Source organism: Falco naumanni, chromosome 6 (assembly GCF_017639655.2).
Source record: "Falco naumanni isolate bFalNau1 chromosome 6, bFalNau1.pat, whole genome shotgun sequence".
Classification (NCBI taxonomy): domain Eukaryota; kingdom Metazoa; phylum Chordata; class Aves; order Falconiformes; family Falconidae; genus Falco; species Falco naumanni.
The window spans coordinates 69,970,033-69,997,077 of record NC_054059.1 but is presented as its reverse complement, the minus strand read 5'-3'; the positions used below and the strand labels follow the sequence as shown (position 1 = coordinate 69,997,077).

Genomic DNA, 27,045 nt, shown 5'->3' with positions numbered 1-27,045 from the left:
CTGGAGAGGGACATTTATAAGGGCATGTACTAATAGGAAAAGGGGTAATGGCTTTAAACTGAAAGAGGATAGATTTAGATTAGATATAAAAAGTTCTTTACTGTAAAGGTGGTGAGACATTGGAACATGTTGCCCGGAGAAGCTGTGGATGCCCCATCCCTGGAAGTGTTCCAGCCCAGGCTGGATGGGGCTTTGAGCAACCTGGTCTAGTGGAAGGTGTCCCTGCCCGCAGCAGGGGAGTTGGAATTAGATGATCTTTAAGGTCCCTTCCAACCCAAACCATTCTATGATTCTGTAACTGGACTTCTTGCAGAAGCTGTAGCTCCTTATGTCTCCATGTGGATGTGACAAGAACTTCTCAGCATCAAAGAAAATAAAAAGGGAAACTTCTATCAGCTATAGACTGGCTTGGTCTAGAAAAACATCTCATAAGTTTAACGATATATTGAAACTGATTCAATAGTTATCATGAATAGATGAAGCCTCATACCACCTCAAAAGATACAACAATCTTTCAGTACAAAACTGAAGCAAAGGAGTTGACAGGAAAGAGGAAAGGTTACTGACAGGAAGGAGAGCGACCAGTTCTTAGTACCAGGATAAAGCCTACCATCTCTTGGCTCTCACTGTGGCTCTTTGATAATTTCTTAAGTTCTGTCCTCAAAACCCAGAACTCAAACACCATTCAATTTGGTTTCTTGTGAGGGGAGACAGCACGGCTCTCTTTTCACAAAAAGACAGTTTCCTGTCATCCATGGGGTTTCAACAGTCCTTGGACATCAACAGAGCTGTATACTTCTGATTTAAAAAAAGAACACCGCAACTAAAAAGAGAGAAAACCATATAAAAAATAACTGGATTATTTTCACTATATGAAAGGGGAGCAGATAAGCTCTATGGTCAAGAAAAATGAAACCTAAGCTTTGCATTGTCTGAATACAACTTTCTTAGTAATTTTAATAAAATTACAAAGAGAAGAATATGAGCTTGAAAAGCCAGTCTCATGCCAAGTTAGAAGCTTTGATGATAAGATAAAGATAAAACACCACAGGGGGTGATCCACATATGCCTGTACTTTCCCAAAATGGGTACTGCTTTTGTGAACTAGTTAATAAGGAATAAGCTTTGTAATATGTTAATTTGTTAGGGCTAGAAAGTCCTTTTACTGAACATAAGGAAGAGACACTTTGACACTTTAAACCAAACATGCTTTATGAAATAAGTTGCTTTGACATGAAAATATCTGAGATGGAAGGGTACCCACAAACCAACTAAAAGCTAAAGTTCTAATTTCAAAATACATTAAGAAAAGTGAAGATTAAATTACTTCAACATAGTATCACATCTAAAGTTTTCATGTGGTGTTGCATATACATAACAGTGAACATTTAAATTAGCGAGTTTTATGTCAAAATGGATGTTAAACAGTAGCTTTTTGAACTGTTCTGTCAAAGGAGCCTCACAATGAGAGCTAACCCACTTCTTTATTGATTTTAACCAAGATAAAAATTTCTAAGGACAGACTGAATTTTGTTTATTTTCTACTATGCAAACAACTTCACATAGTAAACTTGTGTGTGACTTAAGAGACAAACCTAACAAATTAACTTTCAGTAAACAGTTACATGGAAGTAATACAATGGCAATGGAATTCTGTCTGTCCTCAGGAAAGTTCCCTGGCAGAAGTCTGTAAATTGTTCAAAGACAAAAAAAGAGCTATACAGCATTCAGGGAGTGTTGCAAATGAAATTTAGATGTGACTTCAGGGAGGATGTAAGGAAATAATGACAGAATAAAAGTAGGAGGAATGTGAACTATTAAAAAATTACTGTGGCTATGAGCACTTCCTCTTCTTATGTCCCAGATACTTCAAAAAACTACTAGATATTGCTCTTCCATGTTTTCTAAAAAATTTGTTAACTATGATATTGAAGTTTGGGATTCATAACCATTTGTAAACCATCAGACAAGGATCCTCAGTAAGTTTCCGAAATGTATAACTAACTTTACAATCACTAGTAGATTAGTAACAATTACTAGTGGCCTGGTTTAAGACTTAATCCAGGAGCAAAAGATTAACATTTCTAGAAGTCAGGTAAGTACTTCCCTTTCCTTCTGGATCACCAGAAGGTGACCAAAAATAGTCACCAAAAATAATCCAAATTTTCAAGTACCTTATATGTTTTTTAGGTAACATCTTAACTATCATTTCAGACTCTGTTCAATATTGCAAAAAAAGATACCAAATGAACAGTGGTTCGGTAACAATTAAAAACTAGCACCAACAGTAGAAAGTATGTAAACAGGTACAGGGACATAACAATACAACCTATGACAATTCCAGTTCTGAAGAGCACTGGCAATCTAGCTATGTCCTATATAAAAACAGATATTGAATATTTACTGAAATAATAATAACCTACTCTGGATTCTCAGAGTCTGCTTAAAGCCCTTAGAGGCAACGAATTTCCATGTCCAAATGGAGCAATTAGGTAACTTTCAGCATCCTGGAGAACCACTCACATGGAGTATACAATAGCTCTGTGTGTAACAGTTCTGAGAGCTGATGCTCATGCACACTTCTTTTAACAGTGAAAATTGCTTAGTTACTGCAAAAGCTATGCTACCACCGGAAACAAGCTTGCCTAAAATCTGAAAGTAACTGAAACTCTCGGTGAGATTTTTCCTCACTAGGAAGAGCAGCCAATATTTACAAAACGTTTGTTTTATGCTGCCAGTCTACTGCTATCCCCTCCCTCTCTCTGAGTGCCTTTTACCACAGGCCACAGTCCGTTGATGCATTACTCCCACACTAAATATGTTTGTACTACTGATACTTCTTCGCATCAAGCCAGACTGGCAATTATTTCTTCATATTTCATTTCCTCAGTTATCCATGCTTTATTTCACATGCTGCCTTCTACATGATGGACCTCCTGTGAGCCCTTTTCCAATTATTTTTTAGCACCTCCTATATATAGTAATGATGAAGTCATCTTCTGAAACTGCTTTCCCTATCAGTAGGCAGTCTATATTAACACATTCTCCAGTTAAGATCAACTATGAGATGTAGTTCTAACACTGAAAGCATCTGGCAGTACTTACAATGACGGTCTTTAAGGTCTTTACAATGGGATATAAACATAAGAGATGTTGATGTCTTTGAAATATGTTCAGTCCAAATAAAATTTTCTGGTTGTGCCTTTTTTGGGTTTTATTTAAGTATCTACATACCTGGGTGAATATTCTCATGTTTTCAGCATCTGCATTTTTTTAAATAATGCCACTTCAAGTAGTATGTCAAGACATTTAACATTTGATTACTTTGAGTAAGGATGGTCAGTAAACTCCTTACTCTAAAATTCCAACATTCATAAGGAATGGTTTAATAATGACTTCTACATAACAAAGTATTATGTTTTTTTGCTATTCTTACACATAGCGTCCAAAGACCTAATCTCCACAAACTTCTGGACTCAATAAACATTGCCAAGTAATACAAGACAGTAATGTATAACTATGCCTATAATATTCTGTATTTATACTATATAATATATAGTAATACAAGATGCTGAAGCACAGAATGCTTTTGTTGCTTTTCTGCAGAGTCCATGCCTAGCTCCGGCACAGCTTTAACATGCTAAGTTTAGAGGCCTGGAGAACTTCTGCAGCATGACAGAAATGTACTCCTGAGACACTCATTTCTGGCATCAAATATCCAAGATTTTCCCTTTATTAATGAATTTCTGAAAGCTGTTTCACATCTTTTGTCTCTTATGATAAATAACTATGGTAATAAATACTATAGCTCATAAAAACCAGTTCATGTTCTAAACCAAGCTATTTAGTCAGTTTTTATGACAATCTTCCATTTTGAACAAAAGACTTGGAGTATGACTACCCTCTGTTCACAAGAGCATTCAATTTTGTTTAATATTTCACATAATTATTACATCTGCTTATACCAGTTTTTCAAGACTAATAGTATAATACTAGTTAAAAAATCAGTAAAGTAGTTAACTAGTCAGTGTATAACCAAATATCCAGTTCCTCAGTGCGACGGTCTCATAAAAACGCAATGACACCATAATGTTGAAGCTCTTCTAAGTGGCAAAAATTTCCCAAGCCATGTAAAAATACATGTTAGTGCAATCCTGTTTTGCAATGGTGCTATTTTACTGGCTGTGTGTGTAAAATACCAGCTATACATACACAAGTTCAGAAACCATCTCTGTAAAATAAGTTAAAAAGATAAGCACAGAGTAAGACAACTAGTAGAAAAACAAAAACTTTTGAAATCAAGTATGAATCTCCAACTTATTTTAATACTACTAGTATTTTATCCTACAGGTTTTGTCTTTGAACTTACATGTTTAATTATTATTTCAAAATATATTCAATTTTCATATTTATTTCACTTTGGACAATCGCCAGCCATTTCACCACTGGCTTCTGTTTCTGGCTAATTTGAATTTCCCATTCACTAACAAGCTGTACTGTTTACTTATGTCTCCGTAAATTATGCTTTTTATTATATTTCAAAAAGTGTTTTCCACTATTTTTTCTAAAGATTATATGCTAAAACTAATTCTGTTGGCCTCAAGTTCTGCCAAATCGCATTTTGACACCGAAGTTGTCTTTCTCCACTTAACGGCTTGAGGAAAACCACGCAGGGAAAACAGCAGCCTTGCACTGGGGCTCTCAGAGCACCTTTGGTTCTGCTTCAGCTGCATTAGAAAAACTGCAGCTGGGAGTCCTAAGCTTGAAGAGAAGAGCGACAGCTTACACAAAAATGCCAAACGTTGGCTTTGACAGGGAACAGAGAACCTTCTGGGAACAAGGAAGCACATGTAATTAGACTGATGTGCCGAGCTAGTGACAAGTAAAACTGAGTTTCAAACAAACATTCATATTTGATATTTGGAAGAGCTAGCATCTGCAAAGTCCAATATCCAGCATTCTACAAAGCAGCAAAATATGACACAAAGCATCAGCTTTTTTTGCTTACGGAAAGAAAAGTCCATGCCTACTTTCACACCTGCATACTGCACTTTCCTGATGGAGAAGGTCAGCTTATATCTAGGGCAAGAGCTACCCAGCATATGCAAACAAATGCCACTTGCCCTCTGAGCCAAGCAGAAGTATTAGTCAAATACTGAGCCGGAGGCGATTGCACTGCACACCGATAATGCAGCCTGTTTCTCTAAAGCACCTCTGTTGCAACCTGCACAGTATGTCAGAAGAAAGGTCTCAAAACTAGCACCTTTAAAACCAATTACATATTCAGATGGCTCAGAGAATCACTCTCAATACAGACCTAAGAATTACTAAACTGAATTCAGGTTTAGAAGTATGAGCTAAGTGTTTCTTAGGTCATTACATTTTTGGATACTAATAGTTAGAAATACAGGTTTTATTTGTGAAATGTAAACACAAGTTCTGACTACTCATGAAAGCAATGAGCAAGACGTAAATATAAAGAACAGTGTCTGCAGTGTGTGCTACTGACAGCACACCAAGTCGCTAGTACAAAACAAAATCTACGCATGTTTGCTTAGTCTTACTCTCAAATAATGTGATACTGCGCAGTGCTGTATATGCTCTTCCATTCATTTACCTGAAAGAGTGAATAAGTGTGTGCAGTCTGTAGGAATTCAGAAATCCTTTTGTAGCTGGTTTGCATTATGAGCTCTGAAGTATGCTCTTTCTTGTTGAACTGTATTTCAATGTAATTTCACAATGTTACATTTGTCTTAGCTTACACACTGAAAAAAACTTAAACCTTCACATAAATAATGTTAGGCTTTTAAAGGGGATGAGAAATTTGGTCATGTAAATTAAGATGCTATGTATTTTCTCGTAAAAGAATAATGACCATTACACAGATTCTTGTTTAATGCAGGAAACTAAATTTCTCTGAACAACAAATGTCCATTATTTATAGATACTTAAATTCGGTGACCAATTTAACACATCCGAAATCAAGGTCACTTTAAAACCTAATTGAGATTACTTGCAACACAAGGACTATTTATTTCCTGTATGCTGTAATTCATTAAACGTTACACATAAGGTTAAAACTAAGTACTTAAAAGGGCTACTCCACTTACTATGAGATTCTAACAAGGAACTTATTACAAAACAAGATTTTTTTTAACTTAAAAAGAACTTATTAGGGTAAGGGACAGCTTACACTTGATTTTAATGCAAGAAATCAAGCATCAAAAATGAAGACTTAAATTAATACAGAATTAGTAATAGATAGAAGAGTTTTCTCAAATTACTTCTATTTATTAAATTGAAATGACAGAATCACAGAACGGTTGAGGTTGGAAGGAAACTCTAGAAATAATCTAGTGTCCAGGATTGGAGACTCCACAACCTCTTGAGCAAACTGCTCCTGTGTCTGACCACTCTCACAGTGACAATAAATATTATGTTTACATGGAATATTCTGCATTCCAGTTTATGCCCACTGTCTCTGGTCCTGCCACTGGATATCACTGAGACAAGTCTGGCTTCACCTTCTTTACTCTCTCACCATCACATCTGATCAGATCAGATCCCCCTGAGCCTTCCTTTCTCCAGGTTGAACAATCTTAGCTCTCTCAGTCTCTTCTTGTACCTCAGATGCTCTAGACCCTTCATCATCCCTACGAACCTTTGCTAGACTCAGCACGGGAATACTGGACACCACCTTACACTTTTCAGATTTTATTTCTTGATCTCACTGCTCAAAGCAATAAAATGCGTAAGTGTGATGTCAATTAAGAAAGCCTAACATTTAAGTAATAACTACAAATAGTTTTCATAGCTTTACCTCTGTGCTGCTTGCATTCCTCTCCATTTTATAAGCAAAATTAAACAAGAATACCTATTAATAAAATACCATTAAAAATAAAGTCAAAAGAAACAATGACATGCGTTCCCCAGAATAAAAGGCAAGTACTGATCAGTCAGTCTAGACACACTTTCTGTCATGATCAGACTATCATGTGAAATGCAGTATCATCATTTCTTAAATATAACTTTTTCAACTTTAGGGGTCAGTGGGGCAGTGTAGGAAAGAAAGCTCTGTTCAAATAAGAGGGGGCTGCATAAGATAAAGAAAGCGATAGTAACCCAAAAACTGTGGGGGCTTTTTGAAAGATACTCATGATAGATTAAAGTGGTATTTACCCAGCCCCACAACATACTCTTTCCTTGCAGCACTTGTGAAACGCTGAGGGTAGTTTTCCCCTCAACAAATCCAGCAAACACAACAGTGAACATGATCCAAGAAAATTTAAGAGGTTTTATGTCCTTTATCAACCCATCAGATTATACAGTAACATACTACCCAATATTAATATGCATATCTAAAATTGTTTCAGCAGCCAATACTAAAAAGCAACACACAGAGGCTTTATATGTTATAAAAAATTATGCACCTTTCCATGGTATCCCTGAGATACATGATAAAAAGCTTTCTGGAGGGAAAAAAAAATGAACTGTAATTAACGGTAATAGGAAAAAGTTGTATTATCTGTTGACTGCTGACCTCTATAGTTTCTATTTTGATCAATTAGCAAAACTGACTAATCCTGGTTTACTGTGAATGACACGCCCTGTGACTTGCAACCTGCAGTGTGAGGCTGCTACTTCTATCGCCAAATCTGTCTACTGTGTTTTAGTTTAGACATAAAGAGATTCTAAAAATAAATAAACAATTAAAAAAATCATTGCTGCAGGCTGAAGTATACACAATTGTAGAAATACAACTTAGTCTTCAAGTATCAAAAAACCACACAGAAATCCAAGTTTGTCTAACACAGGAAAAGACTTTATAATAAAATCTGTGAATGCCTTTTCCTTATTTAATTGCAACCATCATTTAATAACAGCTTTATACGTGAACTGCCTACTTGTAAAAAAACATGTATGCTTTCAGATGCTGGTGATGCTACACTATATTTGACTGGGTACACTGGAAAGACTTCTTAAAAGATGACTACAAAGGGGAAAAAATTAAAGAAAAAAAATTCATCTCCTGTTATATATTTCTTTTATTTATCTTTACCAGTACAATTAAGCCCCACTGGTGACAAGACTCGGAGTCTGCTCACAATCAGAGAAGTGTACCAGAGATAGAAAAACAGACAAAAACCTGTTCAGAATGGCAAGGGCATTGCTGGGGTGTGCAGAGACACAGTTGGAAAGGCAAAAACTCAGTTCAAATTTAAATTGGCCAAACATGTAAATAAATACAAGAAAGGATCCTTCAGGTATGTAAACAAGAAGAAACAGAAGGAAAACATTGGCCTGCTGTTAAACAGAAGAGGTGAATTAGGCACCAGCAGCACTGAAAAGGCAGAGTTTCTCAACACGTTCTTAATTTCTTCACCTCTGTCTTTATCAGCGCTGTTGGGCCCCAGGCCTTGGGAATAAAAATCCAGGTTGGTGAAAACAGACCCACCATCAGTGAAGGAAGAGCTGGTACATGAGCTGTTACAGGCGCGTGACCCCTACGAATCGATGGGCCCTGGCAACAGCCATCTGAGGGTGTTAGGAGAGCTGGCTGACGGTGTTGTGAGGCCAGTCTCCTTACTCTGTGAGAAGCAGCGGAGAGTGGGGGATGTGCCACGAGACTGGAAGAAGGCTAATGTCACCCCTGTCTACGAGAAGGGCTTAGAGGAGGACCCAGGAGATTACAGGCCCATCAGTCTTACTTCAGTCCCTGGGAAGGTTACGGAACGAATCCTCCTGGGAGCTATCCCAAGTCCAATGAAGCGCGTGACTGGGAAAAGCCAGCACAGATTCACCGAGGGCAAATGCCTGGTTGATATGGGGCGAGCGATGGACATTGTCCACCTGGATTTCTCCCAGGCGTTTGATTCGGTTGCCCGCAGCTGCCTCCCGGAGAACCTGACGCACTGTGATCCAGACGGGCAGCCTGTGCGGCAGGCGGGGAACTGGCCCGCAGCCCGCACCCAGCGGCTGGTGGTGAGCAGCTGCGTTTCAAACTGGCAGGCTGTCACAAGTGGGGTCCCCGGGATCGATATTGGGCCCAACGCTGTCTGATACCTTCACAGGTGGTCTGGGTGATGGGATCAAGCTTGCCGTGATGAAGATTGCCAATGATGCCAAACCAAGCGCGGAAGGGGATGCTTCGGTAGGGAGAGCCACCCTGCAGGAAGACCTGGACAGGCTGGAAGGGTGGGCTAGCAAGAACCTTATGAAGATCAACAAGGACAACATTGCAACCTGGGAAGACAATCCAGGAGTGCAGCACAGGCTGGGATCTACGCGGCTGGGGAGCGGCTCTGTGGAAGGGGACCTGGGGGTCCCTGTGGACAGGAAGCTGGAGATGAGCGACCAGCGTGCTGCTGCGGCAAGGAGAGCTGGCAGGATGCTGGGCTGCGTCAACAAGGGCATCACCAGCGCAGATCAAGAAGCCACTGTCCCCCTCTACTCAGCGCTTCTCAGCCACACCTGGAATATACTGTGTTCAGTCGTGGTTCCCGCTATACAAAACGCCAGATGTGGACAGGCTGGGGGGCGTCCAGAGGAGGGCCACAAAGATGATCGAAGGACTGAGAAGCCTGCCGTGTGAGGACAGGCTGAGAGAACTGGGTTTGTTCAGTCTTGAGAAAAGAAGGCTTAGGGGAGAGCTTATCACCGCCTTCCAGTGTTTGGAGGGCGGCTACAGAGAAGATGAAGACCTCCTTTCTACAAGGAGTCACACGGTAAAGACGAGGGGTAGTGTGTACCTGGGGAGATTCCGCTTGGACGCAAGGGGAACATTTTTCACCATGAAAACAGTTAGCCATTGGGACAATCTCTGCAGGAAAGTGGTGGATTCCCCAACACTGAACGCTTTTACGATCTGGCTGGACAGGGTGCTGGGCTGTCCTGTCTAGACCATGCTTTTGCCATGAAAGGTTGCACCAGATGATCCTTGAGGTCCCTTCCAACCTGGTATTCTATGATTGTATTTACTGGTTTATATCACTACATCAGGGAATAATTTTTGTGTCTTTTGCTTTGAAATTATCCAGGCGTGTTTTCCATTCAGAGTTCCACAGACCAGGTGATTTCGCTAACTAGGTCCCTTACTGTAACATAAATTTTCCTTTTGAAAGGGAAATTTTGACTCTTCATTATTTAGTTACTGACATGTTATTTCAACGGATTTCAATTTTAAAATTCATCATAGACAATTCTGATTTTTAAAGAAAAATGGTTTTGGATATAAGGATAAGTTGGTTAAAGAATAAAGAGTATGGATGTAAAAGTGATCACATGGAAGCTAAGAACAAAATTCAGATCTCAACAAACTGCATCTCACTGAATCTCACTGTTGCAGCTTGAGTGTGAGAATCTTTCATAAATCTTTAGACACTGGCACATAAAATTGTAGGTCAGGGAGCACACACCTATAAGTGCAATTATACTGTGGATAAAAAATATAAATATGATTGCAGAAGAGTTAAAAGAATATATTTTTGAAAAAATCACACAGGTAACTGGAAAACGGCATAAACGTAGCATGGGCTTGCTATTGATACATCACTTGGTCTAACACTTCATTTATCTAGTGAATGAATAAATAGCAGTTGTTTCACATTTGGACTTTTAAAGCATTGCGATTTTCCACATGAGAACTTGTTAAATTCATGAAATTGGGCATTAATAGAAGAATTAAAAGTTGGCAAGGAACTGCTTAAAGGGTAAATGAAAGGAAGGGCAGAGTTTAAAAGGAATAGCATTGTCTGAAAAAAAAAAGTTACACGTGCAGTTCTTTGATGCTCGTTTTCTAAATCGGTTTAAAAAAAAAAAGAAAAAAAAAGGACAACTGTAGCACAGGAAAATTTATCATAAACCAGCCCTGAATAAAGCCAGAAAGCAGATAACGAATTCATTTTCACCACCCAGGCAACAAGACTCTGGAGCAGTCTTCACCAGAGAAATTGGGACAAACTTTCCCATAGTCCTTTATTACTGAGTCTTCCTTAGTTTAAGATACTGTATCACTGACAGAAAAGGTCCTTCCGGATTCTGTGAAAGTTTGAACAGATTTTGCTCTCCTTCACTCTTCTGTACTACTTTTGCAGAAAGGCTGGTGTCAGACACAGAGGAGCTTCCTGCCAGTTTGCTGAATTGACAGATTAGTTAAATTCCCCTTGTTCTTGATCCCAACAGCATTTACAGGTTTGACCAACAAAGCACATTGGCAGACATTTGTGGTAGGATTAAGACAGGGCAACAGAAACCATGTAGATTAACCCAAGCACTGGGAAAAAAAAAAAAAGTCGAAAATTATATTGCTACTAGCAACAAAGGCAGCTAAAGAAAAGTTACAGACAGAAGCCTGAGAGACAATAAAGCTCCACACAGCAGAGCCAGGGGAAAACTGTCTAAAAGCCTGTGGCTACATCAAGCATTCAGAGACACACAAACATCACACAAAAAATCCTAGTTCATGAAACAACAAAATAATCTATTAACTTCTGTTCTGAAATAAGCATGACAAGAACGACATTTCTGTAATAAAGGTGTAACCTTCTGGCTCTAATGATGAGAATATTACTGGATGCATCTATTAAGAAATACATACAAGAAGAGGTGCTGCCCAACTCTTGACCTTCCCCCCCCCATATAAAAACCTATATTCCACAACTTGTACTTTTCCGATTTCAGGTTTACATTCATTTGAAAGGAATGTTTTTGATGCTTGAAGGAAGGATGCAACACCTTCAAATTCCACATTACTACCCTTTGGTCTCTTATGGTAGTTTTCCTTACTCGAATATTCTCAGGTGCTTATGACAACAAGGAAGAAGCCATATCACGCTTTTTCAGTAGGAATGATGAATAATGAATTATCCTTAGAAATGAAAAAAAAAGGAATGTTTTTACCACAACAACTTGCAATATAGCTGGATTATATTTAACTGATGGAAGTCCTGGATACTATAGTTCAAGTATGTTTATATGCTAGCTTTTAATGCAGGGAGCTGGAGACAGTCAAAACTATAAAGCAGACAAAAGAAACCTAAGCAGTAAAACACTTGTGTCTTCCTTTATAGGGAAATAAATATATCATATATAGAGGTAAGTAAACATATGTACTACTCACATAATACACAAACTACTAACAATGTAATTTTCTTGGAAGAGTTCTGCTGTTTTACATCATAGCCTGGTGTTCTAGTCATTTATACAGCATTTAACATTATCTTGTCTGAGAAACACCATTTAATCTAATATGCTGAATGACATTAAGGTTTCTTAATTTTATTTGGGCAAAGTCCCTTCCCTTGCCTGAGACAAACTGCACAATTTTTCATAATCTGTGCAGTATAAATTAGATCTTAACACAATTCTCATTGCATTTCCTTTTTTTCCTCTAGTTAGTTTAGCTCTATAGAAATTTCTTCCTGTTTGAAGATAAAGGGATAATGCACCTCTGCATTAGTGTAAAAATAGAGATAAGTATTTCCAAAATAAAATTCAGAAAAATTTTGCAAATTAACTATGTCAAGAGTTCACAGAAGAGGCACACCCTCTGAGAACGGCAGAGGTGTAACCAAAGAGGGACTTAACCCCTCCACCTTTTTCCTAGTTTTCCTGGGATGGGTTACGTGGCAAAGTTGATAAAATACTCTCAGATGCCTCCAGTCTTCATTATGGAAGTGCCATATACTAGAAACTGAGTACTGGAATTGGAGGAATGCACTGCATACTAAGTTTTAATAAAAAATAACAATAAAAAAGCACAATGGTTATTGAGCAAAACTCCACAGTTTGTCATCAGCTTTTTCTTCCTGTTTTTAAGTAATGGTTTTGTTACCGCATCATTACCATTTCATACTCAACAAAATCTGACATACAGTGAAATCATGCTCCAGTAGTTGTCATTTAGCTTTACTAGACTTTATGTCCCCAATGAAAAGCACGTGCCCTAAACACTAAGTTATAACTCCCTTGTCACTCCAAGCATAAGAATCAATTTTCCTCTAATTAAGAGTCACTAGTGATATACCAGATAAACAAACTGTCCCAAAGGAAGTGTGGAATGTTCTTAAACAGTGACAACAAAGAACAAAGTATTACTTTCTTCTACCTCACCAACTACTTTAAACATAAGCTATACAGCGGTGGAGGAAGTAGCTTATTTCACCTTGTACAGTTCATAAGTAGCTAAAAACCTAAATAGGATACATGTTGTGTGTGCCTATACATATGCTACAAAAAAACCCAGGCTGTCACCTCGGAAATGATCTAAAAATGCTCATAGTTTTCATGTGATCTGGAATCTTAATAAACTTTGCTTAAAGATCAAATGAAGTTGTCTTATAGTAAATCCACTCACCTATATCCTCAACACCAGCATGTTCTTTTCCTGTTTAATAATAAACAGACAGTTCTGTCTTCCTAGACAGAAGAATAGACACAGCCACTATTTTAACATATTAATATTTTTTTTACTGATCTGGATTTTTATTTACAAAGAATTATCCTTTCATATCAATAGTTCTTTTTTTCTTGGTTTATAAAGAAAAAAAAACATTTGTAGAGCATGGAGACCTCAGCATCTATGCATCACCCCAATTAATGTAAGATTTTCAGTATGCATGATCCATGATCATTCACATACTTGTTATACCATCTCATTTGGCAAATTATGACCTAATTCTAGAAATGGGTTACCTTCAGGTTTAAAACCACCATCTGCTCTTAGTGATGCCACCAGTAAAGTTGCTGTAATAAAAAACCCAATAATGCCTAAGTGATGTTAAAATCCAAAGTCCAAAGAAATTTTCAAGTCATGACTACTCTTACAGAAAGCACAATACAAATGCCACTAGCTTTTAAGAAAAGGTGATCAGGTTCAAATTAGTCTCACCCCCTTCTCAGCCCCCACATTGTGCAATGAACAATGAAATAATAAGAGTGTTGCAAGGAAAGGCAACATGGGGGCTGAAATAAGAACTAGGACAAAATGTATTTTTTATTTCTAACAGCTCTTGAAAATCCAAAGTAAGAAACAGGTTTCAGACACTCAAGGGAAAGAATCCTTTTTTCTCTAGTAACAAGAGAAAAGGATTTAATCTTGCTAAATAATCTTCCGATTACTGGAAGAGTAAATAATTTTTTCAAATTATCAAATTAAAATTCCTGTAAAGCCATCAGAACAGACATTTTACCAGAGCCAAAGGAAAGGAAGTCTTTATTGGTGATCCACATAAACTGATAGCTTGAACTGTCTGCCAACTGATTTAGCAATCCATTATAATCATACCATTGCAAAATAAAAAAGTTATTTCTTCTTGCTTCAAGTGAAAGGTTTCAAACATTTCCTTTAATATTTTACAAATTCAATTTAGGATTAAGTATGCATTATGCATAAGTATGGAATTATTTCTGCATACCCTGTGACTATATCTGAAAAGTATTTTGCTGATCTAGAAAAAAAAAATTGAAATCTTTATCTCCGTACAATTATAAACTTCAGGTCCCTATGGCAAATAAAAAAAGAACGCCTTTATGTTTCATCTGACACTCAAGTTTCTTTATCCAATCTCTTTCTCCAAGATCTGTTCAGTTGTCCATTTTCACATATCTCCCCTCAATAAAACCACCCAAAATATGAAACTGTTTGCAGACACGCATAAAAGTGTTATTTTTCAAAATCTACTTTAATGCAGTAGAAATTATATCAGCTTTTCTTTATATTCATATTTAGGCTCTCAAATCAGAATAAGTTTGTAAGAAAATATTCATATACAGAACACAGATCAAAGGAAAGCTGAAATGTGGTCTATTGACTTTCAAATGAAACAAGACGAGGGCTTTGGGAACAGTATCACTATGCAATAGACACCAATACATAGTTATCTAAACTTAAAATGAAATATTCAGGTCTTCTATCACTTACTTTTTTGTTAAGAATAACAAAATCTACTACTGTAATGGCAAAATCCAGCAAATTTTCATTATACTGTCTTTCACAGGATTGTCTATTCCTACCATCAGTTGTATTTCTGTAGCAAATTTTCAACATTTGAAGTCTTTCTGAAGAGTCAGTTTGAGATTTAAGTATTGGATATTTTCAGGGGATGAAAGCAGAGCAAATAAGGAAAAACAAAGTAGACATAAGAGTGCACAGGAAGAAACAATAAGCAAATTGCAGGAATTCTATCCCAACCCCGTTCAAAAACAGTTCTCTTGACTAGATTAATCCAATCATTTCTCCTGCACACACCTTGAAAGCCTCTTCACCAGCCTTTAATCATGCTCTTTCCCCTTTCTACCACTACGCTTATGCTTCAACTCCAGTCTCCCAGCATCTGTTCTCTCTCCCTCAAGCTTTCTCTGCCCTTGCAATAAACCCACCCCCTGTTCTTATTGAAAGAAATGGAAGTGATGTGACAAAGTTTTAAAGTAGCACCACCTGCACAGTCCTCCAGCTTTCCTTCCGGCTACAGGAAGGCTCTGAAACTGCAGATGGAACCTGCCCAGGAAAATTAACTGATTTGTTTTCGCAAGTTCTGACATTTTTATACAGTAGCTTGATTTGGCTGCTGCTTAAAAAGAAAATATGGGGAAGCTGAGCAAATGGCCAACACCCCACCCCACCCCTCCCCCCACAAACCGCATGTCTGTTATGGGGAAAAGGAGACTATTCACATGAAATTAATGCTGCTCCCATATTCTGCCCGGTAAATTAAGATGCTTCCATGTAATTTTTTTCAAGACAAAAAAAAAAATCAAAATATCAATGACACTTGGATAAAGTATACGGACATAATCCAGTATGAAATAGTTGTGTATTTCTGCAACTTTCAAATACATGTAGTATGGTTAATATGCTACTATACCTCATTTTGAAGTTCATCGCCACTTTTGGTAGAAGCGAGCATCTCATACAAAGTACAGCAGAGGTCTTCTGTTGTTGGTCCTCCAGGGGTACCCCCTTGAGATTCATTCAGATACTTTCCAACTTCACACCACAAAAAAGAATCATCTACTTTTTCCAAAGACTTGAGGTCGGATTTCTCTTCACAGTAATTCTGTAAGTGATTCAGCTGGTTATTCAGAAATTTGTTATAATCTAAGCTTATAATTTTCTGCGTATCAGCCTCACCATTCACGGGCAGCTCCTCAGAGTGATCCAAATCATGCATATCAAATGAAAACACTATATTTTTACCAAAGAATACCCTGTTATCACCATTTTGCTCTTCAGCCATCTGTATGAGGGCTGTAAGCTGTTCTTCAGTGAAGTGAGAAGCAATCCGACATGTGGCATTGCAAGCTGCAGTAGCAGATGATGATGGAAATGGCCCAAACATCTGCTTGATCACCTTCGTCTCATCACGGCCAACATATTCTTTCCCGTGAAATGTCTTAAAGAGAAAAACAGCTCCGCTTTCAACTGCTTCTTGTCCATTCTCAGCTCCAACTGTTAATGAAAAAAAGCAAAAAAGTACCTTTATATACTTCAAACTGATTTTCTTTCATTGCCTATAACATAACTGTATTCAATTTCTTGCTGCAGTTCTCATCAACAGAGATATGAAATGAAGACCATAACAACAAGTACCAATTGTTGCAATGTACTGAATTATAAAAGGTATATGATAATAAAGCATCTGTCTTCATTATGCTTCTACTCACTAGAAATTCATATTGAGGATTATCAATGCTTTCTCATTTTTCTGAGTTAGACAAAAAACTTGCCTGAGGTCTTAAACTCATGATGGTGTATTTATGAGCTTTTTAAAGGTAACAAATTTCCACTCTGTCTCACTGTTTATTCACTACCTAATCTGAATATTCATAACAGACTAAACAGACAGAACTCAGCTGGGAATTACCACATTCTTGTAGTAATTCCCAGCAGAGTTACTACAGAATGCGTGTAGAGAAATTGCCCAGAGAAATTAAAGCAAATAAATGCATGAATTTGGATTTATATCTACAAAATATCACATTATGCAAATAAAAATATATTAGGAGACAAACATGAATTTACCTCTTTACACAATTATTCACAAGGGTACTCAAGGAAAACATATGCAAAACCTCCATATGATGAACCAAAATGTCACTGCTAGACAAAATTTTAAAAGTCACCAAGCATAAACTAAACAAAACCATCCAGCTCACTGGGTTTTTTTGGTTTACATGACGAGAGCATGTAGAGTTTTTTTATGAAGTTTAAAAAATGTTTTTCAGTAAGTTGGATAGGTTACTCCAACATTTTTAGTAGAATATTTCTTAAAAGATTGCATAATTTTAAAAACATCTTAAAAGCTTACTGTGATGATTTACAAGCTGCTGTTCTCAAGATGCCTATCTGGTCAATTCTTTACATCAAGATCAACTCATAGAACTCCAGCAAAGAACAGTGCAATTTAAGTGGTAACACTCATGATTTAATTCTTGGTATGGCTAATTCAAAAGAACTATTAAAGACAAACTATTTATTTTAAAAGGAACAATATTATTCATTCTTTAACCCACCCCACCCGCAATGGCACCACTGACATAGTAAATAAGGCTATTCTCTATTCAGTAATCAAAAGTGTCTTGTCACTGCCTCTGCATACCTGTTATTCAGTTACAGGCCTATGTATTTGCTCTACTATGTCCCAGTTTTCTGGCTGTTAAAATACTTATTGAAGTCAGTGGGGGGATTCTTAATTACTTTGGCATCATTACTTGATTCAACTTAGGCTAGGTTTAACCCCAGCAAAACCAAGGGGTTTTTTTCCCCAACAGTGTAATAGGAAAAAGCAAAAGAAATACAGCATAAGAAGATGGAAAAGGCTGAGTAACTAGAAACATAATGTATAAGTGGAGGTGCCTAAAAATTCAGTATTTCTCTTAAACTTTCCTATGGTGCACTTTGAGAAGCCGAAAAGTTCACAGAGAGGACTGGAGATGATATTTACAGGCTTATTAGATACCTTCATATGGAAAATACATGACATAAAGATAAGGCACATATACAACATATATGTAAATGTATCTCAAAGGAAAAGATGGTTCAGCCTTCCTCTCAGCATTAACTATACGGGAATCACAGGGAATAAAACCCTAACATCTAAAAACTTACACACCTGAGCTTGGCTGCATAAACCTTACTCTTATATTCCTAACATACAAATACACATCGTTATTTAAAGTAACTTCTGTGAGAACAGAAGTACATGTTACCTAACTAAGAGAGCAATTGTACTGAAAGATTTGAGAAAAGGCTCTTGGCTTTATTATGTGCTAATTCTCCTTTATTATTGACATCTATTCATGGAAGCATCTCTTGAGAGAACACTACCCCTCCCTACTGAATATAATGAGCCAGCCAAGATGGCACTACTTGAAGTGACTCTTTCCTTTGTGGTTTTAAGCCAGTCAGATCATTTCAGTAAGTGACATTTTCCCTGTAAAGCATATCAATATTACAGTATCTGTTGCCTAGGCTGAGATTTCATTTCCTTGAAAATGAAGTAAAAAGACATACAAGCAATTCCTTTTCTCTACTACATGCTTCTGATGAGGGCATTTGGAACATTACCACCAGTTCAGTTTGTGCCTCAGTCACTGTAGCCTGTTCTCATTCATGTAACATTCCACATCTATCTTTATTGAGAAGTGTCAAAGCTGATGGTTTCTTTCCAACTTATTCTAAGTAACCATGCATTTGTTCTCATTAGTTTTGTCCTCTCTGATCCATCAAACAAATATTTACCACTATTACTTTCAAGTCTCTCAACTTGCTCTACTACGGACCACACTGGGCCCGCTATTAAAGCTGGGGTGGGGGGAAAGGAAGTTAGAAAGTTTTTGCAGCAATCTTTGGCAAATGTGAAAATTAAATAATAAAAAAAAAATTACACAGGTAATACTTGTTTCTGTCATTAATACCGAAAACACAAGTCCACCGAATTATTTTCATAGATGGCATCTGCAACTAAGAACAGCAAATGCTCACTTTGCTTATAACCTTTTTTCCATCATCAGACATTTTTTCCTACTTGCTGTACTACACATGGTCTTACTTTTTGTACTGCAAACGTTATAATCTTTATATATTTATCAGCCCTAACTTAACTGACATTTTACTTCAGTACTTCTTATGATTAAACTATACCCAGTGGATATTTAAAACACCTATGTAGATCTTCTCAATCAATACAGGTCTAATATCAATACAGACTGCACCTTTTCCATATTAACTTTGGGCACTGACGATTGATACAAACTCGCTCCCAATCTTGCATAGACCTTCCCTCAAACCTTGTGTATCACAAGTGCCAGCTGAAATCTGAGCACTGAAGCAGAGGTACCTGAGCTGGGGCAGAGAGGTGGCCCCTTCCTAGAGGCCTGTCTCAGAAAAACAGGCAGCCACATGCTTAAATTCTGGCCTGAAGAGGTAAAAGTCTACTAATAGCATCAGCTCTACTAATTGTATTAGAAAACATAAGTTTAAAAAAAAATTGCACCAAATTTGTAAAAATAACTGTTATGTCACTAACATGGAAGAACTAAACCACAAAGCAAAGTTTAGAACACACGTATCATCGGATGAGTTTAAAACATTTTTGTCAGTGATTTGAGAAATACTCGAAATTTTTCTTCTGATGACTCACTAACGCAATACCCATTACAACCATTAATAGCTTTAACAGACATCTTCTGTGCAACTGTGCAGCACAACTGATTACTACATGCTGGACATGAATAACTTGTCTAGCCTTTCTTGAAAGTCTGCGTTTAGATATTTATTTCTTTCTCAATTTGCTAGTTATTTCCAAAAGAACTGTCGAGAAATAGAAACACAACTGACAGGTTAATATTTGTATTGTGATAAAAACCATTGGTGTATAATGCCAAAAAAAGACAAATATACTTATCTATATTAGTTCTCTCAGTCTTTTTACTTACAAGATTATATTCAAGATATTTGAAATTATCAGAAAAGAAGAAAATGTACCTATTATATTGAGATGAAAAATTCTTATGTATATGACAGCTAGAGAGCTTGGGCCATGTGCTCAGTTTATGAACTGATGAAGTTAAATTCTGCTAACAGCACAAGCTGGATTAGTTTTAGTCTTTGATCAAAAACTAAGTTTCCAATCAAAACTAGGTTTTCACACTTCCTTTGCTATAACACATTTCAATTTTAAAAGCTTAATTCTAGATGAGTGAAATCTATTATTTATTTCTCTCCTTAACACCAAACACTTCAAGCAGAAAACATTTCTTAGATTTTTATTTGCCTATGTGTCTGTGCAATTTTTCATGATACCAACCACATGGAATTAAAGCAGGTAACATCACGATTGTTCTCTTCTCAGAGTACTGCCATTCCAGAAGATGTTGCTTTTGCTTACTAAGGGTCCATCACAAACCATACCATGCACTACAAAACAGTAATATCAAAAAGGAAGACTATCCACATAACAATGGAATCATATTTTAAAATAAATAAAATAAAAGACCGAATTGTGCACACACAGATCAGATTAATTAGAGTTTCAAAGATATTTCTGGGCAAGTCTGGCATCAAGGTAGAACTAAAATTGTACCAGTATGCAAAGTATGCAGGCAAAAAGCAGCTTGGAAAAAAACCAACAACGAAAGAGTATATTATTAGACTACTACAGAATAAAAACATACCTATTTGTTTTGCAGCTTGTAATATAGTTTTTAAATCATCATTTACAGTTTGGTTTTCTTTTTTATCCAAATTGTCATCAACAAACTTTATTATCTTCTTCCAAGTAAGATCAGACTTCAGCAACTGTGCATGTAGTTTTGACCTTTTAGTCTGAAAATGCAAAATATTTAGGGTTTTTAATTTATTTCAAATGACTACACAGAGGTTCCTTTAAAATTAAACACCAGATAAAACCACTTCTTTCCAACTCCATTCAGTCAGTATGTAGTAATGATTGCAAGCAGTTTCCCTATTACTTGTTCTTTACACCCTTTCCTGAGCGCAAGGAAGAAGGAGGATACACATGCACAGACTGTCTGACTACTTTACTCCTTCCAAGACAGAATTCTCTGTAAAGCCAAACTCTTGCAACTTCAAGAGATATAGAGCTCCCAAGATTCCAAATTCATTTCACGTTACAAGTTACCACAACACATCTATTGCTTTAATGCATTATTTCTTGCAGGGAGGAGAAGCATCTAAATTTAGTATCACTAAACTTATTCCAAATAAATCCCAACAAGAGTCCAAGTTCAACTTCGTATTCAAAGGGAAATGTTTGGCACCCCAGTTCTGCATAAGCTAAAAACATACCAGCCCAGCTCAATGTAACTTCCTAAAAGATGAAGTAACAGGGCTGTGCTAACCCAGCCAAACAACACTATCCATATAGCATATCATCATTGTAAGTGCCTAGCATAAACCACAAAGCTACAACAAATCTGACTTGGAGTGAGGACACTATAAAGGAATGCACAGGAAATTATACGCGCTCTTGCTCTGTCTTGCTTCCCTCCTCTTATAAAATGGCAATGCAAACAAAGCAGGCAAACAATTCTTACTGTATACACACTAATACTTTACAATTATGCTTTAGAAAAGAAAAAAATCTTTACCGTTAAGTCAGCTAATTCTTCACTGTAATCCTCATGTTTAGTGACATTTGAAAAGGAGCGTAACGCGCCTGTAAGACGAGGCAAGGCCATCTGTTACTCATTCAGTGATCCATAGGATGAGAAATGAAATCCCAGTTCAAGCACCTAGATGAGAATAAAACAAATAACGTGGCTTTGTTAATGCTATAAATACAAACACATCACAAATTTGAAAGACCTTTCTGAGCAAGCAGAACGTGACTGGCACTTCAATTAAACAAGTTGAAAAAAGTCTCAAAACGCTGATAATCAAGATTCAATAGAAGGGAGGTGTAAAGCACAGAGCATAGGCAAGTCATGGAAACATGCAGAGATCACTCAACAGGTTCTTCTCTCTCCTCGCTAAAGACAAGTTACCAGCAATGAGGCAAATTGGCAGTTATTCCTTCACAACCACTAAGACAAGAGTATTATAGTGAAATCTATGTAACTGAACTTTAGCTCCCAAAAGCAGTTAAGTGACTACAACCTACAAGAAGATTTTCTCTGAACCAACCCATACTGGGAGCTTTCAGGTCATTAGCAGCCTCCAGCGCTGATGCAGGGACATCTTTCTTGACAACCGCTTAGCCATTTCTAACTAGCAAAACAGGCAAAGAAAATGACGACAGGAAAAAAAGATTGTAATATGCAGAGCCCTGAACTATCATAGGAGATAAAGGGAATAAAAGGACTAATGGGAAACTGGAAAAAGTATGCCTTGGGATGTTTCCATCTCACAACTGGAAGCACGGACACACGCACACAGTGTGGGGCTCTCTCTAGGGCTACAGCCTATTTTTGCACAGTCTAATTTCCTCTGTGAAACAGGCTCATATCTACACAGCAAAACACAGCTGTTCTCCATCTGAACTTGTACTCATTCCAAACCTTTTACTGAAACTATTCTCAAAAGTTATTTAATTTCAAGAGATGCCCACAGCTGAATTGTTTAATGAACTCTAATGCACAGCTACAGCTTCAGATGGTAGCAGATAGATACAAGTTTAGATTATTTTTGAAACAATTGATGATATCATTATAAACCTAATGATCTGCATCGTTCTTAGCATGCCTGAAGACCACCGGCCATCCAGAATTTGAATAACTTAAACCAGAGTTAATAAAATGACTTCCCCTGCTCCCTGCCCCCACCTCCCCCCAGTCATATACTGTATAGAACTCCCTGGTTTAATCCAATTATCCTTAACATTTTTCTTAATTTAATAGCTGCATTTGTATTTGAGCTATCAGCTATGCAATACAGCACAAAAGCAAATCCAGATGCAGTGTTCCAGTCACAGACAAAGAAATACCACTGACTTGTCACCTCTACTTGTTTTCTCATCTCACATTAAGATGCTTTTTGGAGAAAAGCTATCACATCATCTGATATTTTGGAGATAAATGTTATAACAATGAAGCTACAAAACATGGAAACTCAAAATCTGTAACTGTGAATGTGATAGACAGGGCATGTTTAAATTCAAGCCTAGAAGCCGACAGAGCCAAGCAACAGTGCAGCTTTTATGCTTGGCTTTTAAGATGTCTGGTGGATATATGACATGTAATTCATACCAGTGTAGCTCCTAGTGAAAAAGCCCACGAACATTATAGCCACCATTATAAAACATGTCCAAAATTTGAGGGAATCTAATCTGACCTTTTTTGTTTGAACCCAACAAAAAAGGTAAATCACTCTCATGCTACTCCAATGACAACATTGCCATTAGCAATGGATCACTCCATCTGGCCATTTATTTTATACCTATACTCAAATACCTTTTTCTATAGCATTATGGTCCTTTGCAATAACACACAATAATGCAACTGTACCATTATCATCTTAATTGTCCTTTATGAAATAACATGCATAGTAATTTATGAAAGTTCAAACCGACTTTTAAGTAGTTCACGTTTTACACATGGTTTTAGGAGATTTTAAAGCATCTCCAGCAAGCCCATTTGTCAGAAAATTGGATTTTGAGGGAGTGTTTCTTCCTCCTTTATTCATTGAGTTATTAGTACTTTCTGAAATAAAAAACCTGGAACCCCAGAGGACAAGGGCACACCTCCCTGACCGCAGGCTTGGCCAAAGAGCCAAATCCAGCCCTAAAGCCCTACAGTTGAGCCTGTACTAATAAACGTTGCTCCATACGTGCCTACGTGCTTCCACAGCTTGCCAGTCCCTGAGGAGGCTGGTTTGGCAAAGCAGCTGCACAAGGCTTCTGCACCTCATTTACAGGTGAACCCCACACGTGCCCTTCACTTCTGGTCCATGACACCCACCCTCACCAGGGCATCACAAGAAAACAAAACCTCCCATCAGTTAGAAAGTGGGGGACAGGTGCAATTACTGTTAACAGGAAAAACAAGGTAAGGTTTATGAACTTAGACTATTATTCCACAACATATTTGAGCCAGCTCTAAACACTGGATCAAAAATGCTGTGGCCCTTACATTTGTTTTAAAAAAACCAAAACTGTTACCTGCTTTCACATAAAGCTTGCTAATGTAGCTACCTGCCTGCATCACGTTGCCTTTAGAGTGGATCAGCTACTGCTTGTCTTCTCACAGCTACCATAACAGTAACTAATTCCTTCTGATTTGACAGAAATACATGTTTGCCTGCAGCTTCATCTGAAACATCTGTACTACCAAATGATCCTGCTAAGATCTGCCTGTTTTGGAACAAAGACCTAAAAGGCAGCAGCAATTAAATCCTACTTACCAGGGGCCACATACAGAGATGCAAGTTGAACTTTTGCCATTCTTCTGCCCATTCACCCTCAAGACAAAGGTGTGAGAACTGGTACCATGTTTTCATGTTTGTAGATGGACATGTGGAATGGAAATTTAACCTTAAAATGCGTGCAATTTTACATGATAAAAATTATCTCCCCTCACACACTTCAATGTAAGGACAATCTGGGCCCATTCTGCTAATGATTTTTAGGAAAAGGAACTGAAGTTTGACAATTCCTTGAACTATTTCAGATTTCCTGTCTCTTAAAAAAACCCTTCACTTTCCACAAAGCTTCTGTTTGTAAAGCAGAAAAAGCAATATCCGCCTTTCTAAAGCTTTGTGAAGATGAGAGGCAATAACTTTTATAAAAGCAAGTATGATTTTAATGCTGAAACTTTTTATGAGAGGAAGTAAAACCTAGAAGCAGATTATACTCAGAATTCAGATATCAAACCATTCAAACTTTATTGTTTGAAAGCAAACATGGACCATAATCCCAGCTGGTTTTTATTCATTAAACTGAAACATTTAAAAAAAATGCTAGCAATATCACAGAGGTAACAAACGTTACTAGAGAAGTTTTCCACTTCATATTTTCACCAGCCTATTAAGTTTTCCTCCCACTCCTGGCCTTCCTATATTTTTTCTATAATAACAGTCCATCTTTCTCTTGCCCACTGAAATGTTAGGAGAGATTATGGTCAAACAGATGCCCTTTTAAAATATACTTAAATCCTGTAATCTCTAAGAAATCAAGCCAGCTGCCCAGTAGGGCTAAGAGAAGGGGACTTCTGAAATTTGGTACCTCAATTTTTAAGTTGAACACAAATCTTAACAGAATCAGAGGTAAAATAAACATTATTAAAATCATTAACAGAATCAGAAGTAAAATCCATGCTTCAAAGTACCAGCTTCTGTAGCCTCTAGTATTTGACTTAAGTCCTTTAAAACTTCACAGCACTCACTTTATTTAAACCGTTTAAGGAATATTGTCACCTTACCAGGTTTTGCCTATATTGCCTATAATTCTTTAAATTATTAACAAGTTTCTTGCTGTCTATGTAAAGTTTTCATTTATAAAACCTGAAGAATTTATTACTAATTACTATTCCCATCAACGAATATTATAATGAAAAAAAGGCTTTAGACATTGGCAATTAATAGCAGGTTACTATTGACCACATAGCATTTGGATCAAATGGCATTTTCACTTGCTCTTGTGAAAGCAGAAACATTTCAAATGAAAAGGAAGTAAACAGGCAAAAGATATCCCAGCCGTAAGGCAATACAAAAAATAAAAGGGACACTGCAGTACTTTCTGCACTTTAAACGTATTTTAAAAACATTAAAATAAATGTTAGCCCAGGATTATTTAAATCAAACACAAAAGCAGCAAGACCATGAGGACACATTAGGACATTTTCAAAATACCCACATACAGAATATTTTATTTCTTTACTATGCAAGAGGAATAAAAATAAATAAATCCCAAAACATTAAAATTTAGTGAACATGAACTCATTTTAGAACTGCTAAAATTAACCTCAGTAGCTTCATTAACACAAAGGTAAACTTCGTATTTTATTTACAAATAAATACAGTATTTAAAACTCCCCACATTCTATTTGGTGTGTATTGCTCACTGCCATTTTAAAGAAACAAATAAAAGCATTAGATGAAAAACCTATTTTACAGCAATGGGGATGATTCACTTAAACTTCTTATCCAAGCTTGTTTGATGCAAACAGTACAAACACAGCCCCTAGCATTGAAGTTGATGACAGCCAGGGATAACAGTGGTTTAATAATGTTTGGGACATTAATCATAACAGCAGGTCAAAGCAAGATACTACATTATTATTATATTCCAACTTCATATTTTGCACCTTTATAAGCAGTGCTATATGATGTAGTAACAATTGTACACTTTCAGACTAAGTTTTTTGCAAAAGGCTCAGACATCACACTGGAATTCTCTCAAGTTGTCTGTGTTGAATATTGCTGATCTCGAGTCAAGACTGGGTCAGTCTTTGAAAGCAAAATGTCAAGATTAAGGACTACGTACTCAGGAAGAAATAGTGGCTGCCTGATACATGGTATTCATCTCACTGAATACCAGAATTCCAACAAATGTTTCAACATAATGAGGAGGCATAACAGCACCTGTGTGTGTCATCTTTCATATAAGAGACAATTTCAGGATCTTAATTATATAAGTCACCAAACAAAACAGAAAACCCAAAACCCTAAAAAACAAATAATGGAATTGTAAGTCATGCATTCAACAGAGTATTAACCCTTTCCCCCTCTCACTACTGTAGCCATGATTAAACACCAGCTGCCTAACTCTGTTCCAGCTAGCATCAGCTGGCAAGGCATTTCAAGGTATTCCCTGTGATTATGCCCGATAGTGCATCGGTATAACACCAAACATGGCTTGGCCCTTTAACGTCTTCATTTTAGATGCGCTCTGAGACCATTCTAAGGATAGCTGTTGTTTCTAAAAAAAATAATAAATAAAGACCAACAACAAACAACCAAACCCAACAACCACCGAAATTTAAACCAACCTTTTTTTCAGAATAACTCATCTTTCTTTTTGAGGAACATAAGACATAGTTCAATTGTTACATTAAAAAATGCCTGCATTTTTATGCCCCATAATCTTTTCA

The 27,045-nt window shown here is 37.0% G+C and overlaps 1 protein-coding gene across 2 annotated transcripts in view; it reads right to left on the bottom strand.

Annotated features, from left to right (window-relative positions):
• ASCC3 (activating signal cointegrator 1 complex subunit 3) overlaps positions 1-27,045 on the bottom strand; it is a 280,895-nt gene that overhangs the window by 240,035 nt on the left and 13,815 nt on the right. For both annotated transcript variants that reach the window (XM_040597335.1, XM_040597334.1), the window contains exons 2-4: positions 21,610-21,753; positions 20,674-20,824; positions 15,864-16,447 (exon numbers count right to left, since the gene is read on the bottom strand). In XM_040597335.1, the coding sequence (XP_040453269.1) occupies positions 15,864-16,447; positions 20,674-20,824; positions 21,610-21,699 (825 nt within the window). In that variant the 5' untranslated portion in view covers positions 21,700-21,753. The remainder of the gene's footprint in view (positions 1-15,863; positions 16,448-20,673; positions 20,825-21,609; positions 21,754-27,045) is intronic.